This window comes from Rhamphochromis longiceps, linkage group LG6, assembly GCF_057381845.1.
Source record: "Rhamphochromis longiceps isolate RC_006_pf linkage group LG6, R_longiceps_female_GT1.1, whole genome shotgun sequence".
Classification (NCBI taxonomy): Eukaryota; Metazoa; Chordata; class Actinopteri; order Cichliformes; family Cichlidae; genus Rhamphochromis; species Rhamphochromis longiceps.
The window spans coordinates 177,006-194,578 of NC_140562.1; the positions used below are offsets into that span (position 1 = coordinate 177,006).

Consider the following 17,573-nt stretch of genomic DNA (forward strand, 5'->3'; position numbering starts at 1 on the left):
CATACATGCTACATACATATGTTAGGCACATACTATATACATGTCCATATGTTGTGAAGTAGGTTACATGACTTTTTTTTTCATACAATACCTTTTCTTTCTTTCTTTTTTTAAACATTCTAGTTGGTTACAGTAAACATTTATTCAGCCTACTGTCACTACTTGGCTTTAATACTTCACCATAGCATTAAAAACATCACTGATAATACAAAGTTTTGATAGTGGAAAAAAGACTTAAACAAGACGTAAAACACCAAGATCACAATAAATGACAAAACGTCTTAATTTTTCAATGTGACTCAGTTTCTTTACACTGACTAACACTGTGTAATGCTGAAAACTATGCTGCTCATTATGCTAAAGTTAAAGGAACACTTTAATCAAAGTACAAAATAAGGTTTTAAACTTGTGGGCTATTGATCTGGTTAGTTAAGCAACAGAGGGGGTTGTTCATCAGTTTCAGCTGCTTTGGTGTTAATAAAATTAACAACAGGTGCACTAGAGGGGTAACAATGAGGCAGGCACAAAAACAGGAATCTTGTCTTTGCGGACTGTTTTTCACTGGTTTTGCACCTGGAAAGTGTCAGTGTCACTACTGGTAGCATGAGGTGATACCAGGACCTAACAGAGATGCAGTCCAGCTCCTTCATGATGGCACAGTGGGTGTGGGGAGACATAACCATGGAGGGATGCACAGACCTCTACAGACTAAGCAACAGCACCCTGACTGCCTTTAGGTATCAGGATGAAATCCTTGGACCCACTGTCAGCCCCCACGCTGCTGCAGTAGGACCTGGGTTCCTCTTGCAGTGAGAGTATGCAGGCAGTTTCCTGACAGAATTAATACTCTTGATTGGTCCTATGCTTGGCAGAGCCTTTGAATTCAGTCCTCTGTAGGCTGATAATTTCCATCAATTGATATGGTATTCTTTATCTCTAACACGTTACCCAGTCCTTATCAGCTGAGATCTGATGTGCTTTCAAAGTGTTCCTTTATTTTTGAGCACTCTAAATATATAGCTTTACAAAATTAACAAAAATTGCACTTCGACTTATTAAACTCATTAAACATTCAAAGTTGAATAAAAATCACAATTAATGTAGAGATTTTTAACAACAGTCTATTTAGGTCACTAGCAAGTACATTTATTATTACACTTGTTCTTAAGCTGCGACCTAAAGCATGGTTTTAGTTAACCTTAAAAAAGAAAAGTAATTGGTTGATCTCCACACATGTACACTAATTCAGGTGAAAATGATGCACACAAGCCTGACTGAGACGCGTGTTTTCTGAAAACAGTGCTAATTATCTTTGTGGGCTGCTCTCAAAAGCCAACGCAATAAAAGTAAACAGCTGACATTTTTTCATTCCACAGTGGGTCATTAGTCATGTGGTTTCCCACTGGGGCATGATTCATTTAGTGCATTAGCCATTTCAGCACAAGAAGTTTCAGAAGTAACAGTCTGGTTCAAAATAACAGCGATACTTACAAACAGTGGTCATTCAGGCATCTTTGTGTGTTTGTTGTGCCCTTCAGGTTTCATTGTGCCTGCCGCTATAGTTTCTCATGGTTAGATTAAGTTGTTACCCTTTTATTTTGTGGCAAAACACTTGCATTAATGATGCCAGACTGTTACCATAAACTGGCATTAAAACCAACTTCAAAGACGCTGTAATACAGCAGGTACCCAAATCCACTGAAAATGGGCAAATTTCTGTTACAGGTAGCTGATATCAAGCACAGAGTTTTGGTCCAGGAATTCTTCAGGTGACCTACTTCTCTTACTGGCCAAAGAGGACACTCCCTCAGCAGGATCAAAGCTTGCACCCTGGTCACGTGTACCCCTCTGTGTGACCTGTGTCCTTGAGTCCTCTTTCACTCCGTTCTGATTCCCATTCTGTGATGTCTTACAGATTTCTCTCATCTGTATAGCACCTTCTATCCCACCTATTTCCTCCTCTTCTTCATTTCTACTACTTTCTTTCCCATGCACGTGAGTGATTCCCTCACTTATTTGCTGTCGGAGAACAATGCCGCCCCACTCCTCCGTGGGCCTCTGGGCCTCGATGCCGGTTCTGTCGTTGCTGTTCACTCTGCGCGACGTGCGGCACAGCGCCTTCCTGAAGCCCCTCTTGAAGTTGTCAGACAGAAATCCGTAGAGTATGGGGTTGGCGCAGCTGTTGGCATATGAAAGAACAACAACAAAGAAGTAGAGGCCCCTGAAGTCTCCAGGCAGGACCACAAGGAGGTTGAGAATGTTGAGAACATAGAACGGCAGCCAGCAGAAGATGAACACCGCCACAACAACAACTACCATCCGGGTGATTTTACGCTCTGACTTCTTGCGTCTGGAGGATGTGGCCTGTGCCCGTTTTCCAACACTTCTTACCTTTAAAGGAGAGGAAAGCAAATACCCTCAATTTAAAAACAGGTTAATGAGAAAGTCTGTCCAAAATGTATGCAGGCTCAAATGAAACTGATAACACAAATGTTTGCAGACACAGATGTTTTTTTTACAGAAAGAAAGAGACTAGTGTACCAGATTAATCCTGTTTTCTGGCCTGTCCGAGGTCTACCCCGCCCTTTGCCTAATGACAGCTGGGATAGGCTTCAGCCTCCTTAATGACCCAGTAGTTAAAAAGATGGATGGATGGATGGATGGATGGAGGAATGGATGGATGGATTTCCTGAAATAGAAAAGTCACTGAAATAACGTAAACTGTCAAACAGTACACAACTATGACAAACAGACAACACTATCTGAGATCCTGCTGGTGGTTAGAGAGGATAAATGGTAAATGGCCTGTATTTGTATAGTGCTTTACTAGTCCCTAAGGACCCCAAAGCGCTTTACACATTCAGTCATCCACCCATTCACACACACTGTTGATGGCAAGCCACAGCCACCCTGGGGTGCACTGACAGAGGCGAGGCTGCCGGACACTGGCGCCACCAGGCCCTCTGACCAGTAGGCAATGGGTGAAGTGTCTTGCCCAAAGACACAACGACTGAGACTGTCCAAGCCGGGGCTCAAACCGGAAACCTTATGGCGAACTCCCAACTCTTGAGACACGATCGCCCCATATACATGATTCTGTTTGTTGTTTAAACATATTTATAGAGTTAAGAGTTCAGATTGCTGGAAGAACAACATTCACGCAGTCTGATTGCTGTTTTTCTCCCAAAATGTAGAAACACCTGCTAACCATGGCACACTCTGCTTTTCCATTAGGTCTGTGCAAATACTACTTAAGTACACTCATCCTCCTGTGCCATTAGTGATATTAACAGAGTGTAGTCCATTTACGTTGGACTTCAGCATCTACGCACATGTTGGCAGATTTTCTGAGTAATGTAAGTTTAGGGGGACGTCACTGTGGAGAGGAGTGAGGTTCTTTTTTTTAAACAAAAATAACCGAGACAGAGTTTTAGTGTGGAAGGAGCCATTATGTTCCCAAAGTTCATTTATGTTTCCCACAGATGCAGCAACATGATTCACAATGAGTCAACATGAGCAATGTTAATCATGACTGCAAAAAGATTAGCAACTGTGAAAGTGGAAGATGAAAAGTTATAACCTTGTTTACATATAAACAAGTTACAGTAACAGTGTACACACACACTCATGCAGATACCGATCGGGGATAACATTATGACCACAGGCCCCATGTCCCCCTTTTGATACCAAAACAGCCCTGAAGCATGGACTCCACTGGAGCCCTGAAGGTGTGCTGTATCTGCAACAAGATTCTAGCAACAGATCCTTTAAGTTCTGGAAGTTGCGAGGTGGGGCCTCGGAGCTTCTCAACCTTAAACATGTTGTTGTACTCTTTAAACCAGTCCTGAAACATGTTTGCTTTGCTGAAAGACGGCACAGCTTTAGAGGCCATGTATTTCTGTTGCTCCATGGTTCAGTTCTGATGCTCATGTGCCCATTTTCGGTGCTTTCATGAATGGACAGAGGTCAGCACGGGCACCTTGACTGGTCTGCAGCTATGCTGCCTCATGCGCTGCACATGACCCTGTTGCTGGTTCACCACTGCGCCTTCCTTGGACCACTTTTGATAGATACTACTGCAAGCCGGGAACCCCCCACAAGAGCTGCAGTTTTGGAGATGATCCAGCCATCACAATATTAATATTATTAAGCAGGCCCTAGCAGGGCCTCCTCCTGAAGGTGCCTGTGTGGGCGTGTCCCACCACCTCTTCTGCCTGAGGTGCCACCTTTCCCTCCTGTACAGCTGACTCCCATCAGCAATTAAGGGTATTTAAGCCCAGAGCAGGGTGAGCTCTGGGCCAGAGTGCCATTTTGTGTGGGTACAGCTAGTGAGCTGAGTGTTTGCGGTAGTTTCCAGCTAGTGAGCTGTGTTGTCCAGCTAGTGAGCTGTGTTGTCCAGCTAGTGAGCTGTGTAGTGTGTTGTCCAGCTAGTGAGCTGTGTAGTGTGTTGTCCAGCTAGTGAGCTGTGCTTTCCTTTTGACTTTTTGCTTTATTTGACCAACGCCTGAGTTTTGTTTGTGTTTTGTTGGTGTTTTATGGTGATAACGGCTTGTCCGTCTCTTTTAGTTGACTTACTTCAATAAAACTGTTTTATTTAAACTGTTTCGCCTCCTTGACTCCTTTTTCTGACCCGGTCACTTTTGTTACTTCCCCCTCACCGCCTAGACCCCCCCCAGGGGAACGTAACACAGACTCACTCAAATCCCTGTGCTCGCCGATTTTTCTGCTTCTAACTCATAAACTTTGACTACAAAATGTTCAGTTGCTCCGTAATACATCCCACCCACTAACAGGTGCCCCGATAAAGAAATAATCAGTGTTATTCACTTCACCTATCAGTGATCATAATATTAAGCCTCATTGGTGTATACTGTTAAAATTAGATACTCATGTAAAACATGGCCCAAATTTGTAAACCTTGTGGCCAATGCATGTGCAAGTAATCGCTGTGCACAGTGAGGTTTAGGACAGTGTTTACTGCTTGTTTATCTGTGTAATATGTAAGAGTGGGGACATCGTTAATATGGTCATCTCATGCTCACAGCTCTGGCTGTGAACACAGCCACCGCCTGCTTTTTCAACCTGTTTATAATGAACAGAAGAAAGCTGGCTTAAAGTGAGGGTGGCTGTTATAACCCTAGCAGGCTCCCACAGGTTCAGCTGCCACCCATTTCTCCTGAGGAGCCAGTGTATAGCTGGATACAAGCTTGTGAAGAGCTCCTCGGTGTACGCCAGTGTCAGTACTGTGGTGACCTTAGGTGTTTGTTTCCCAGCCTGCAGAGGCTTGTGTAGTGATGTGCTTTGACGTATTTGACGATGAGTTTAGCGCTGTGTTTGAGCTAGTAGTGAGCAGCCAGTGCCCTATGTGAGAGTGAAGTTTTTCTTTGATTACCCATTTCTTGTCTTTTCAGCAGATTCTAGTCTGTTGACATCCTTTGTTGGAGTGATATAACAGTATAGTTGACTCGTTATCTGTCCCCTGAGCTTATCATTGTTAATCCCCTCATCCCCTAGCCCTTTCCTGAGGGTGTAAGAGTGGCCTTAAAGGAAATGGCTTTTTTTAGACAGTGGATGAACAGTTAAATGTCAATCATAAAATGTCAATCAAGTACATCAACATTAGTTGACTGCAGCCACAATACTCTTAAAACAGTTTGCAGCTGAAATCGGTTTACTTGTGGACTCTAGTTTGATTTAAGGTGACCACGACACTAATGCTGCGGTGTTTTAATCAACAATAAAAGGCTCCTACTTCACTATTGCTCATCTGAGTCAGACTATGTAATATTTTTAGAAAAGAGTATTGAATAGACTACACTTTTTCAAAAATGTCTCCAACTTCCTCCTCTAGGCAAGGCAAGGCAAGGCAAGTTTATTTGTATAGCACAATTCAACAACAAGGTGATTCAAAGTGCTTTACAGAGACATTAGAAACAAAAACAAATAAAAAGCATGATTTAAAATTGAATAAAACAAGCAAATAAACTAACTAATTAACAAACAAACAAACAAACAAACAACAGTATATAAAATCAAAACAGATAAAATCAGAACAGTAGATAAAATCAGTAGTTAAATGTAAGTTTTGAAATTTAAGCTTAAAGTGTGGATTTGGTGCTTTATTCAAATGCAGCTGAGAACAGGTGAGTCTTCAACCTGGATTTAAATAAACTGAGTGTTTCAGCTGATCTGAGGCTTTCTGGGAGTTTGTTCCAGATATAAGGAGCATAAAAGCTGAATGCAGCTTCTCCGTGTCTGGTTCTGACTCTGGGAACTGATAAAAGACCGGATCCAGATGACCTGAGGGATCTGGATGGTTCATACTGGGTCAGGAGGTCTATCTTAAAAACTCAAATTATTTCAGTGTTACTCTAAAAGTCATACCTTGATGACGATCAGCAGGTAGCACAAACAGATGACCAGCAGGGGGCAGAAGAATCCAACAGTGCACGTGTAGACAATAAACGATGTCTTCCACACTTCTGCTGGTTCAGGCCACACGATGCTGCAGTTCCCATCATCCTTCAGCACATCCGCGAACACCACTACCGGCAGCACCACCACAAAGGACCCCGCCCAAACGGTGCCACTGATAGCCTTAGCCACGTGGGGGCGCCGCCACCAAGAAGAGCGGATGGGATGCACCACAGCCAGGTATCGGTCCACTGACATCACAGTTAGACAAAAGATGCTGGTAAACTGGTTGATGGCATCCACTGTCATAACCACTCGGCACATCAGAGAGCCGAAAGGCCACGAGAGCAAAGCGTTCTGTACCGCCAAGAAGGGTAGGCCCAGCATGAAAAGCTCATCTGCAATGGCTAGATTGAGGATGTAGATGTTTGTGACTGACTCGTGTTTTGTGTAGTTGACAACAACATGGATGACCAGAGTGTTTCCCACCAAGCCAACGACACAAACGATGCCATAAATGAGTGGGATGAAGATTCCAGCCAAGCCAGGGAGGGATCCTGGTTTACTTTTGGTGCAATTTTGACAGGAGCTGTTAAGGAGAAACGAAGTGTCATCTTGGTTGAAGCTGTGAAGCGGTTCGGAGGGAGTAGAAAGGAGCAGGAAATGAGAGTAGGAGGGGGCAGAGGTGTTGCTCCAGGTAGCTGTAGGGACTTCCTGAGGCAGCAAAGCAAACTGGACGAGCTCCATCGAGGCGTTAACGACTATCAGGCAACAGTTGTTGGTAAGCTCACATCAGTAGAAGATCAGCAGCCCTACAGAAAGCAAAGTTAATTAATTTAGCACACTTCATGTGGACATGAAATATAAAGCAATTAATGCATTAAAGGTGTATTCTAACATTTTGGAGATGTCCAGTTAATCAACTCTTCCAACAAATCAGCCGTGTTGGTTGTTCGTCCACTGAAATGTGTCTGTAAAGCTATAAAGTTTCTTCTGGGACCTTTTCTGAGTTCTGTTTTCAGTTTCTGTTCGAGCAGATCTGTTGTTGGAGAAAATGCTTCATCCTTTGTAGCATCCTTTACATCAGGGGTCCCCAATCCCAGTCCACGAGGGCCGGTGTCCCTGCAGGTTTTAGATGTGTCCTTGATCCATCACAGCTGATTTAAATGGATAAATTACCTTCTTAACATGTCCTGAAGTTCTCCAGAGGCCTGGTAATGAACTAATCATGTGATTCAGGTGTGTTGACCCAGGGTGAGATCTAAAACCTGCAGGGACACCGGCCCCCGTGGACTGGGATTGGGGAACCCTGCTTTACATGGTGGAATAGACACAGCACACAGTTTGCATGCAATTATACACACTGCAGCAAACTTGTTGCTTAACTTTAAAATATAAATATAGTACATAATAATAGTTTTTGTCAAAGTATAGAATTTATGTAAAACCCTTAGGAGTAAGAAAGGTGCTCGGTGTTATTTAGCACCTGGATTATCGTTAATGTAACGTTAATCCAGGTCCATGAAACTTCAACTAAACTGCATTATAATTGTGTTTTAGAGTTTTAGAGGAAACATCTAGGCTGACTGTGTAAAGGTAACAGATTTCCCATCACGTCTTAGATTGTTCTTTGCTAGTATGGACTTTGAATTTTTATTGGATAGACAGCAACTTGGGAAGTCTTGTTACCTTGAGGTTGCCTGGAGACAGCCGGCACTCAAGTGCTGTATTGTTCTTGGTTTCAAGTGGGCAGGAGACTTTTGCTGCATGTTTAGTGTTTATGTCTTCTCTGTAAAACTCACAAGTGACATTTTTTTGCATCTAGACAACAATACTATATAACTAGCTAATGTGAGCTTTAGGGGTATTTAAATGTTTTAACAGGCTTCTGTCAAAAATAGACGTGCAAGCACTATTACATTTTTCATCTTACTATTGGCAAGAGAATGAGTGAGCCAGTTTAATAAAATATAAAACTGTGTCTCTAAAAGATATGTAGCAAAGAAAGATAAAACATAGAAAACAATGGCATACACAGCAGTAAGAGAGAATGAACAGGCAACAACATGTATTGACAAAGACACACTTTTCTATGTACACATAACGTTGACTGCTGCTGATGTTGGACAACACCTAAAAGTTTCAAAAGTTTGGCCATATCTGCCCAGTGGCTTGATGAATACTAAGCTATTAATAAACATAACAACCTTCCTTCCGTCACAACAAAGCAAGCGAGCACCAGAACACAGACATAAGGTATTTAGTTTTATTAGTACGAGACTTGTTTATGAAGCCATCCCAGCTTCTTAATCACCACTGTTCCACACACAGGCACACCCTCATCCCTCACAGCGATGGTTAATAATTGGTGGAACAAAATGCACTGACCTATGGGGGAAAAATAGCAGAGGCATATCTTCTGCGACCTCAACTGAGTAAAGTACATTAATGCAGATGTGAAGATGAGCGGAAGAGCGGGGAAGGTAAGGTGAATTATATACACCACTAAAGAATCCCCCAGAGACAGTTACTTTAGATTAAAATAAGTACAAATATTGGCAGCACACAGGAAATGTACACACTTTGAAGCATGACTGAATTCTCTTTCAGTGTTTGGAGATTTTTTTTGCTTTGCTTTAATTACATTTCATTCATTACAACCTAAAGGGCACCAGTACCACCAGTGGAGAATAAGACCACAGTGTTCACTGGTCAAACACGTGATCAAATCATGGTGAATGTCAATCCTTATGTACAGTTTTTAGACCAAACCTAAGAGCCATCCATAGGTCATGACCTCAATTACTAAATGTGAATGCCAGAGGATGGTATATGCCGTGGATCTCAACTGCTTAATGCTGCTACTGCTTTTATGAAGCAACAGGGTAAAGACAAGAAGTCGATAAATATAGAAATATTAACTTGTACCTAATATCGAATTACACTTATACTTGGGGTTATTTAGGCTTTTAAAACCTCATGTTTAAATCAGAAATTATTCAAATGAAAGAAGGCTAAGATGGATTTTTTTTATAATGTGTGCACATTGTGTAAGGAGTCTTTAGTGAAGAGATCCTATTGTGACATCATCATATAAGGGAGTAGTGATATATTGAGCTGTACTGGAAAAATCCCCTGGAGGGAGTCTAGACGGTGGTGATAGCAGCGCAGGGGTGAAGGATGATGCTGGAGATCTGGATGGATGTGATGTGGAGCATGACAAATGGTGAGATTAATGGATGGACCTGAGGACAGAGGTCCTGATTAAAAGTGAGGATGAATGGGGTGGAAGAGTTTTCCATCAATCTGACAAGGAAATGACCACAGAGAGCAGCAGAGGCTTAGACATTTTTTAAATGACCACAGTGCAAAAAATTGGATAAGAGACAGAAACTATGATAAACACAGAGAGGAACATCATCAGTCAGTCGCCTTTATAAACTAGGTGCTGTGTGAGAGGGAACATGAATGGGTGGTATAAACGTGAGACAGTCTTCTTGACTAACCTTTGACAGGCTTCGTATCACAAACAGTGCTGTGATTGTGAATATGGAGTTGTACAACGTTCAGGTGTCACACTGTACAAAGACACGGAGCTAAAATGGTTCAACAGATTAAATCGAGGCACCAATTATTTCTCTGGCCTCAGTCATTGATTTTTTTTTTTCCAGTCAGCGAACTTGAGTGACGTATAAAGTCTCAATAAGTCCTTTTCAATAAAGCGTATCAGGAGTACACAAAAGAAAAGAATGTTGTAATGCAGTAAAAGTGGTTCAGCAAAATATTAAAAATCAGCTGAGGCACAAGAGCCAGTGTTCACTCTTAAATCCTGTCTCCTTAAATAAAAAATATAAAAAAAATTATCGTTCTGGTTTTTATGGTTCCAACATTTATTAAAAAAACAGTTTTGGATAGATAATGAACAAATAGTAGGAAACCAAAACCTTTCTGTGGTTACACATTGTGACTATTTGGAGTGCATTCTCTTTGTAATCCAACCTTGTGGCTAGTATGTGCATCATTTATTAAGCTTAAAAAAATCCACAATTACCTTTAAGTTCTGTCCTTGTCTCTCTATGCTCCCTTTTCCTCCTTCTCTTTCCTCTCATTCAGCAGCCAGTCACAGCACAAGGCTGCCCCTTCCTGAGCCTGGTTCTGCCACATGTTGCCTCTTATTAAAATGAGTTCTTCCTCCCCTCTGTTGCCATGTGGTTGCTCACAGTGAATTGCTGGGTTTTTCTCTATGATATTGTAGGATCTTTATCTTGTGATAGAAAGCGCCTTGAGGCAACTGTGGCTGTGAATTGGCACTATAATAATAAAATGGAATTGAACATATAAAAACTATAGTAATGCAATTCACATCCATGGTTAGTGAAGACAAATGATTTTCTAACATATCACAGGCTTCACATCACTGTCATAACGAGAATATCTGTTAATTAATATATAAAAGGGGAAATAAGAAGTTTAATGGTTCCATAACACAAACTGGAGTGGTTGCAGGTATCTTTTGTTTTGTTTTTTACTCACACCATACATTAGATAGTCACTGAATGTCCCACTGAGATGTGAACAGTCAGCAAGGCTAACCTAATCACACACACACTCCCCTACACTCTCCTCATTTTGCCTTTGCTATTGCCTCCCACCCTAATCTCTGATAAACACAATAAGAGCAGACTGACAATTTTTCTTCCTGAAGTGCATCACTTCTCTTGTCTGCCATTGCACGAGCAGCTCTGTGAAAACCCTCCCAGGAGGTGTTGCTATGGTAACATAAGGTCAAGACAAGGCTTAAAGGTCCCTGCATGGAGCAAATTGACGAGATAAGTGAGAGTCTGAATGACTGCTGATTGAAGAGTCCTTGCATTTACATTCAAATACAAAGAGTATTGTGTGTGAGAGGCCAGGTGTGTGACAAATGCATTTGTGCATGTGTGTACACAAAACCTGCCCTCTGTGCATCTGCAGAGTGAAGATAATATAGTCTTAGAGATCTCAGGGTAAATTTATGTTAACTGGTTGTTATTTAAAGTCTGATGCTAGCTGAAGTGATGATTACAATTCTAAATGTTCACTTGTTTGCTATACATATCTATATTTATGTGCCATTTGTGGCATAGAATGGAATATGTATAGTTTTCAAAGCAAATCTTAAAATAATAGGTTCAACACAAAATATGATTGAGCTGCTGCTTTGGCAAATTTTGCATAGTCTGTTCTCTCCTAATGCAGACATCCGGAGAAACAGAAGCTAGAAAGTTTGTTAAAAATAGGAAGGTACTTACTTTTTTATTATTTCACATCTCAAGGATTACTCTATCATTCTGGCAAACAAGGTTATCCAGTCATATGGCTTACTAATTCAGTGTTCTGGTTCACTTTCCCCACTTTTTACCTCATTTTGTGGCTGCAGCAGGGAAAAGCAAATGCCAAGCATACAAATTTGAATATCAAACACATTTGGAAAAGACTCAAGACTGGATCGAGGGCGTGAAACGGTAATCTTCTGTGGTTTCGTAACCTTATCATTCTGTGCAAGCAGGAAAAAACTTAAATGACGTTGAAGCTGTGCTGAAAAAAATAAATATAGAAAAAAATCTCACGTGTAACTGAAATATGTATTTTGCCTGATCATTAAACTTTAATGGTAACTTACTGGTTGTCATTTACAGTAATTTAACTATTAATAATAAGTGAATGCCATATGCCACATATGAGACTGAATAAAAAATATAATATATATTAATTTTACAAAGTGACACAATGAAAAAGAATAAAAAATTTAATTTAAAACCTTGATTTGCAGTTTTTTTTTTAAATTAATAAATTGAATGTAAATATATTTAAAAAACTGAAAAAAGTCTAGAAAAAAACTCTGTTTAAGTGAGACAGCAAAGGGTTTACAAATGAACTGGTGAAATTGTACCTATTTGCTGAGGCAGTACAATGAGAGGCCTGGTTGGTGGTTCGATCCCTGGCTCATGTATCCTTGGGCAAGATACTAACCCCAGGTTGCTCTCGATGCATCCATCGGAGTATGAATGTGTGTGAATGTCGATAGAAAGCACTCAGTTTAGAGACAGTGCTTGTGAGATTGGGTGATTGTGGCATGTTGTATAGAGCGCTTTGAGTACTCCGGGAGAGTAGAAAAGCGAAAGCTATATAAGAATCAGTCCATTTGTACAGTATAATGTGAGGCAACAGCAGCAGTTCATAACCTACCAAAATTATGCAACGCTTTCAAACTGTCGGTGGTCTAAGCAGCAGTCCTTTCTATCCACTTGTTCACTACACACTTTAACGACATTACAGCATAGGCTTTACAGTTAGCCTTTGAATTAGCGGAAGCCAAGATGTCATCTTGAGATTTTCAGAGCCTTTTCCAGAGGAAAGACTATTATACTGAGTCATGCACCACCTCAGCAGTTATTGTCCCTCGATGGAATTCACTGAAGGTGTGTGTACTCATAACTGGATGCCACGGCTGACACTGCAGGACAACACACTTCTCTACTCCCATATCGATCATTCCAGCTGTTCATCCACAACATCACTGAATCCCAAATTCAGTTATTTCCATAATGATGCTTGCTCATAACTGCAAAGCGACACTAGCAGTATTGTTCTGAGAGATTAGCTGGTGAAGCGACAATTGCTTGGCACATAATAACCCTGGATACTATTGTTATGGTTTCTGCTAATGAAAATAGCTTGCACCTGCTGTGAGCTTCAGCTGTTGTGTCTTTCAAAGGAACAAGCTGAAAACTTTCAAAAATCCACATTCATGCTGACAGCGGTTTGGTGCACGATGCTTTAATAAACACTTTTAACATCAGTTTCCATGGGGTTTTTTTTAATGTTTTTGTTTTTTTCCTATCACCATTACGTGTTGTACAACCATCAATTTGGCTTTAACCTCTCATATTTCTGGTGTGATTAACCTCTCTTAAAGACAAAAGAGAGCATAAGAGATGGAAAAGAGATGTCCTTGAATAAAATTCAATAGTTGAATTATTAGAAAGCATTTATACAAACATTAATGGTGACTCTCTTTATAAGAGGCCTGGTGATGATTACATGGTTGATACTGGTGGTAAATACATGTTTCCTCCTCACTGAAAACTCTGTTGACACCTGCGTAATACCTCGTAATTGTTCAATCCACAGCTTGGAACAAACAACCTCCTGATGCAATCTAGAGGCCACAAGGTACCCATTAACACAGACGCCTGTCTGGCAACTGTTTCGTTGGGGAAGTGAATGCCTGCTGATTGCCCAAAGGGCCGCTCATTATTGTTACATTTACTAAGTGCATTTTAGGGCATTTCTATTGTTTCTTTTAATGTCAGTCTGGTCTTTTCTTTTTTTTGCCACCCTTATTCCTAGCATATAAAAAATAGGACAGGAAAAAGCAAAGACTGTTGGTGGTGTGGCCACCAGGCTGCAGAGGGTATCTCATAAAGGGTCATGGGAAATGGGGAAGAGTAACCATCACTCACTGCACAAAATAGATTTCAAAGCCTTACTTATCACGCTGTCATTAAGAAGGTGCCAAGGAATTGCAGCATAAACTATATACATTTATGTGCATCTGTCCATTTATTTCATATGGTTTATAATGTTAGTTATAATTGTGGATACAACTGATCATCACACGACGATGATGCTGCACAAAATCATCACTTGAATTCCTTGCTGCGACGCTTTGAGCTTGGACATGAACACACCTAAGTATATGTACACTTCGTGTAGACAAAACATTTAGAGACTGGAGCTTGAAACACACTCCTGCATCTGTGAATTTGCATTGTATGCCAATAAAATACAACAATAATGTTAATGACACACACATTTAAAAAAAAGCTTACCAAAGTCAGTACATTCTAGGTTGGCAGCAGTCTCCAGGGTTAGGGTCGCTAAAGCTGCTAGCAAATGCTAGGTAACGCCTCAGCTAGTTAAAAATCACTGAACATGTTTGTGCTCTTTTGGACCATTTTAACGAGTTTATCTGGCAAATTATATGTCTTCTGTCACAAAAAGGTCTGTGACTTAAATTGTAATACTGTATGAATATGCTTCAGTCTATGTATGCAAGTTGCTAATCAAGATAAACCACATTAGCTGCTAACTAGCTGCTAGCACTACAGCCTCTCATCCAAATATGGCCATTGTTTACTTCCAAAGAAAAACAATGGTGACAGCCAAAATGCCAAACTTGAAGCTTCAAAGCAGTAGTCCACAAAAGAGTATGTGCTCTTGTTGTGATTGGGTCCAAATTTTATGTAGAGTGTTTGACTTTAGGTAACATTTAAATAGTGATAATATTATCAGTGTGAAATATTGTACTTTTTGTTTACTAAATTTAGCCTATTCAATATCTACAGTTACTAAAAATAGCCCCATCTTTGCAAGATAGACCAGTAAACATTTGTGAGTTACTTTAGCCCAAAGTACAAAGATCCTAAGCTTGTATTTTCACAAAAACACATATGCTTTCAGCAAGGCAAATATTTGGACTATAAATATTCATTTGTGATATTTCTTTGGGGAAAATAGTGGGTTTATGATGTGTGTACACTTACATGTAATACACAGTAATGTTCTTTTTTTTTTTTAAAGCAATTTCACTCGAAGCAGGAGAGCATAGATTGAGCAGAGATACACCATCAGCTAATTGGCTATCCATTAGTCCTACTCCCTCAGGGAATCTACTTCCTCTGTTGCGGTTTAATTAACAGATTTGGACTGGATCCAGTCACCTCCACACCGCTGCCCGCCTCCACACTTTTTATTACAAAGCTGACAAGTGCTCACAGATTGCACAGAGTGTGATCAATAATCTTACAAGCATGTCATGTGGATCAAAGATCTGCAAATGCAAACATGGTCACAGAATGGTTTTGGTTGTATTTCAGTTTTTCCGAACGACACATATGGAAGGACTTATCTATGGATAGATAAACACGCAGGGAGGTGTTCGTGTGCACACATGAGTCATTTGGCCCTAAGGCAGTGACTGAAGTTAAAAAACACAGGAGACTCTGCAGCACCCACAGTGTCACACTGCTTGTGGAGGGTAGATTTTTGGGAAGGTATACAGGAATTTGTGGGGGGTGCATTAATGCTTACATGCATTAGGGGCAGGGATAGCTCAGTAGGTAAAGTGGTCGCCCCATGATCGGAAGGTCGGCGGTTCGAATCCACTTAACGGCTACCCTGAGGTACCCCTGAGCAAGGTACCGTCCCTACACACTGCTCCCCGGGCGCCTGCTTAGTGGGCTGCCCACTGCTTCACTGAGTGAATGGGTCAAATGCAGAGAAAAACAAGTAATTTCCCCATGGGGATCAATAAAGTATCCATTATTATTGCCACAGTTCTGCTAAAACCAATATCAGCAACACTTTTATCCTCTTCCTACACAGCGTGCAGGACACATGCAGTTTATGAGAGAAAAAAAAAACGTACCACAGGTGAACAGACGAGAATGAAAAGCTTTAAAAGCTAAAGAGTGGTGACCAATTAAATTAAAAGCTCTGTTTCCTCGGACAGTGAAAGAAAGAGAAAACAAAGGGTCACGTAGAGGTTAATTATTTTTTTTACCTGTTTCACAGCAGTCCATTAATTCAAGCAGCAGGGCTTCAATAACAGTGTTCTAAACCTTATCAGTGATAGTGGAGCAGATTTCATATTCCTTCCTCTTCTTTCCTCTTTCTTTTATTTCCTCTCTACCCTGTTGTTGTTTTCCCCTCATCTCTTCTTCTATCTCCTACACTGCATGTCACCCTTCTTCATCTCACTTGGTTTCTCCTCATCTCTTCTCTCGTGACTCCTATTCCTCTTAATTCTGCATTTTTTGTTTTTAGTTTGAGTTCAATTTCTATTCCAGTCCCCTTTTTGTATGTGTGACCCTTTAGAGCAAATCAAGGCCTCCACTTCCACCTGTATCGTTTTTAAAAGCCACATACACAAAAATCCTCATTTTTACAGTAATTCCAGGAGTTCTGTATCAGCAGCAGACAGATGAGCACCGTGACTGATAATGTTTTTGGCTTGCTGCACCTCCAGAGACACGGCGCGAAATATATCTCACATTAATAAAGAGTATTAGAGATTAAAATAAATCCCACCAATACACAGCAACAACTAGGACAAAACAGAAAGACACGAGCAACACACAAAGCACAGACTGCTGAAGTGAACCTAAACACGACACCAGCCACCTTCACCTGATGTATTTACATGTAAGCACGAGTTTATGGCTGTGTGCTGTCCGCTATCACAGGTGAATTCTGCAAATAAAAATGTATCCAGCTGACGGCAATGGCTGCTTTTGTTTGGACGAGCCATCAAGTTTATGTTACTAAGTAAGACAAACTTAACGACGCTTCATTTTCACAGGCTTGTGTTAGCGGCAGTGTGGATTAAAAAGGCTGTCCTGCACACTCTAAACAGAGACTAAAGACATGACGAAGGGAAAAAAATACTTACAACTATCCGCTCACTGTGTTTCACCGGTCTGCGCTTAAGCTGAGAACAGACTCACTCGGAGCCGTGAACAGCGGAGACTGTCTCAGAGCTCTGAGAGCTGAGGGGGTTTGTAAGAACAGCCTCCACCTACAATACCCACGCGCGCACACACGCGCCCGTGTTTCTTTTTTTTTTCTTTCCTTCTGTTTTTTGTTGGAATTTCGAGGACCCTGCAGACACGACGTATTAGCAACTCTCTTAACCAATAGAAACCACAACCCTAGTTCTAGAAACAGTTTTAGATGTTTTATATATACATCATATTATAATGGTTATGCTCGGCTTAATCACATCCTGTATTATCCTCTCTCGTAGCTGAGCGCAAATGTTGTGGAAATCTGAAATAAATCAGGTTTTCTCTGCGACTTTAATTTGACTTTGCATTGGTTCAAATTACCAGCAGGTCCATGTGCTTTTTTACAAAGCACCTCCAATATTTACACATCACTGCCACGATCACACAATACGGTCAGAACACTGTGTGCGAAAGATAACTGATGCATGAGCGTGTGGTATACCTGAAAGATTATTCTTTGCCCTCATAACACAAAACAATACTTTAATTCAACTGAAATAAATAAAATCTGTTTATTTATTCAAATTATTAGGAAGATATGCTCATAAT

At 40.9% G+C, this 17,573-nt stretch overlaps 1 protein-coding gene across 1 annotated transcript; it reads right to left on the bottom strand.

Moving 5' to 3' along the window:
- Positions 1-87: 87 nt before the first annotated feature.
- Positions 88-17,002, bottom strand: sstr3b (somatostatin receptor 3b). The gene is made up of 3 exons (XM_085408884.1): positions 16,910-17,002; positions 6,385-7,226; positions 88-2,391 (listed from the first exon to the last, which is right to left on the bottom strand). The coding sequence occupies exons 2-3, from the start codon at positions 7,159-7,161 to the stop codon at positions 1,720-1,722; spliced, it is 1,449 nt and encodes a 482-aa protein (XP_085265010.1). The 5' UTR covers positions 7,162-7,226; positions 16,910-17,002; the 3' UTR covers positions 88-1,719.
- Positions 17,003-17,573: the final 571 nt, after the last annotated feature.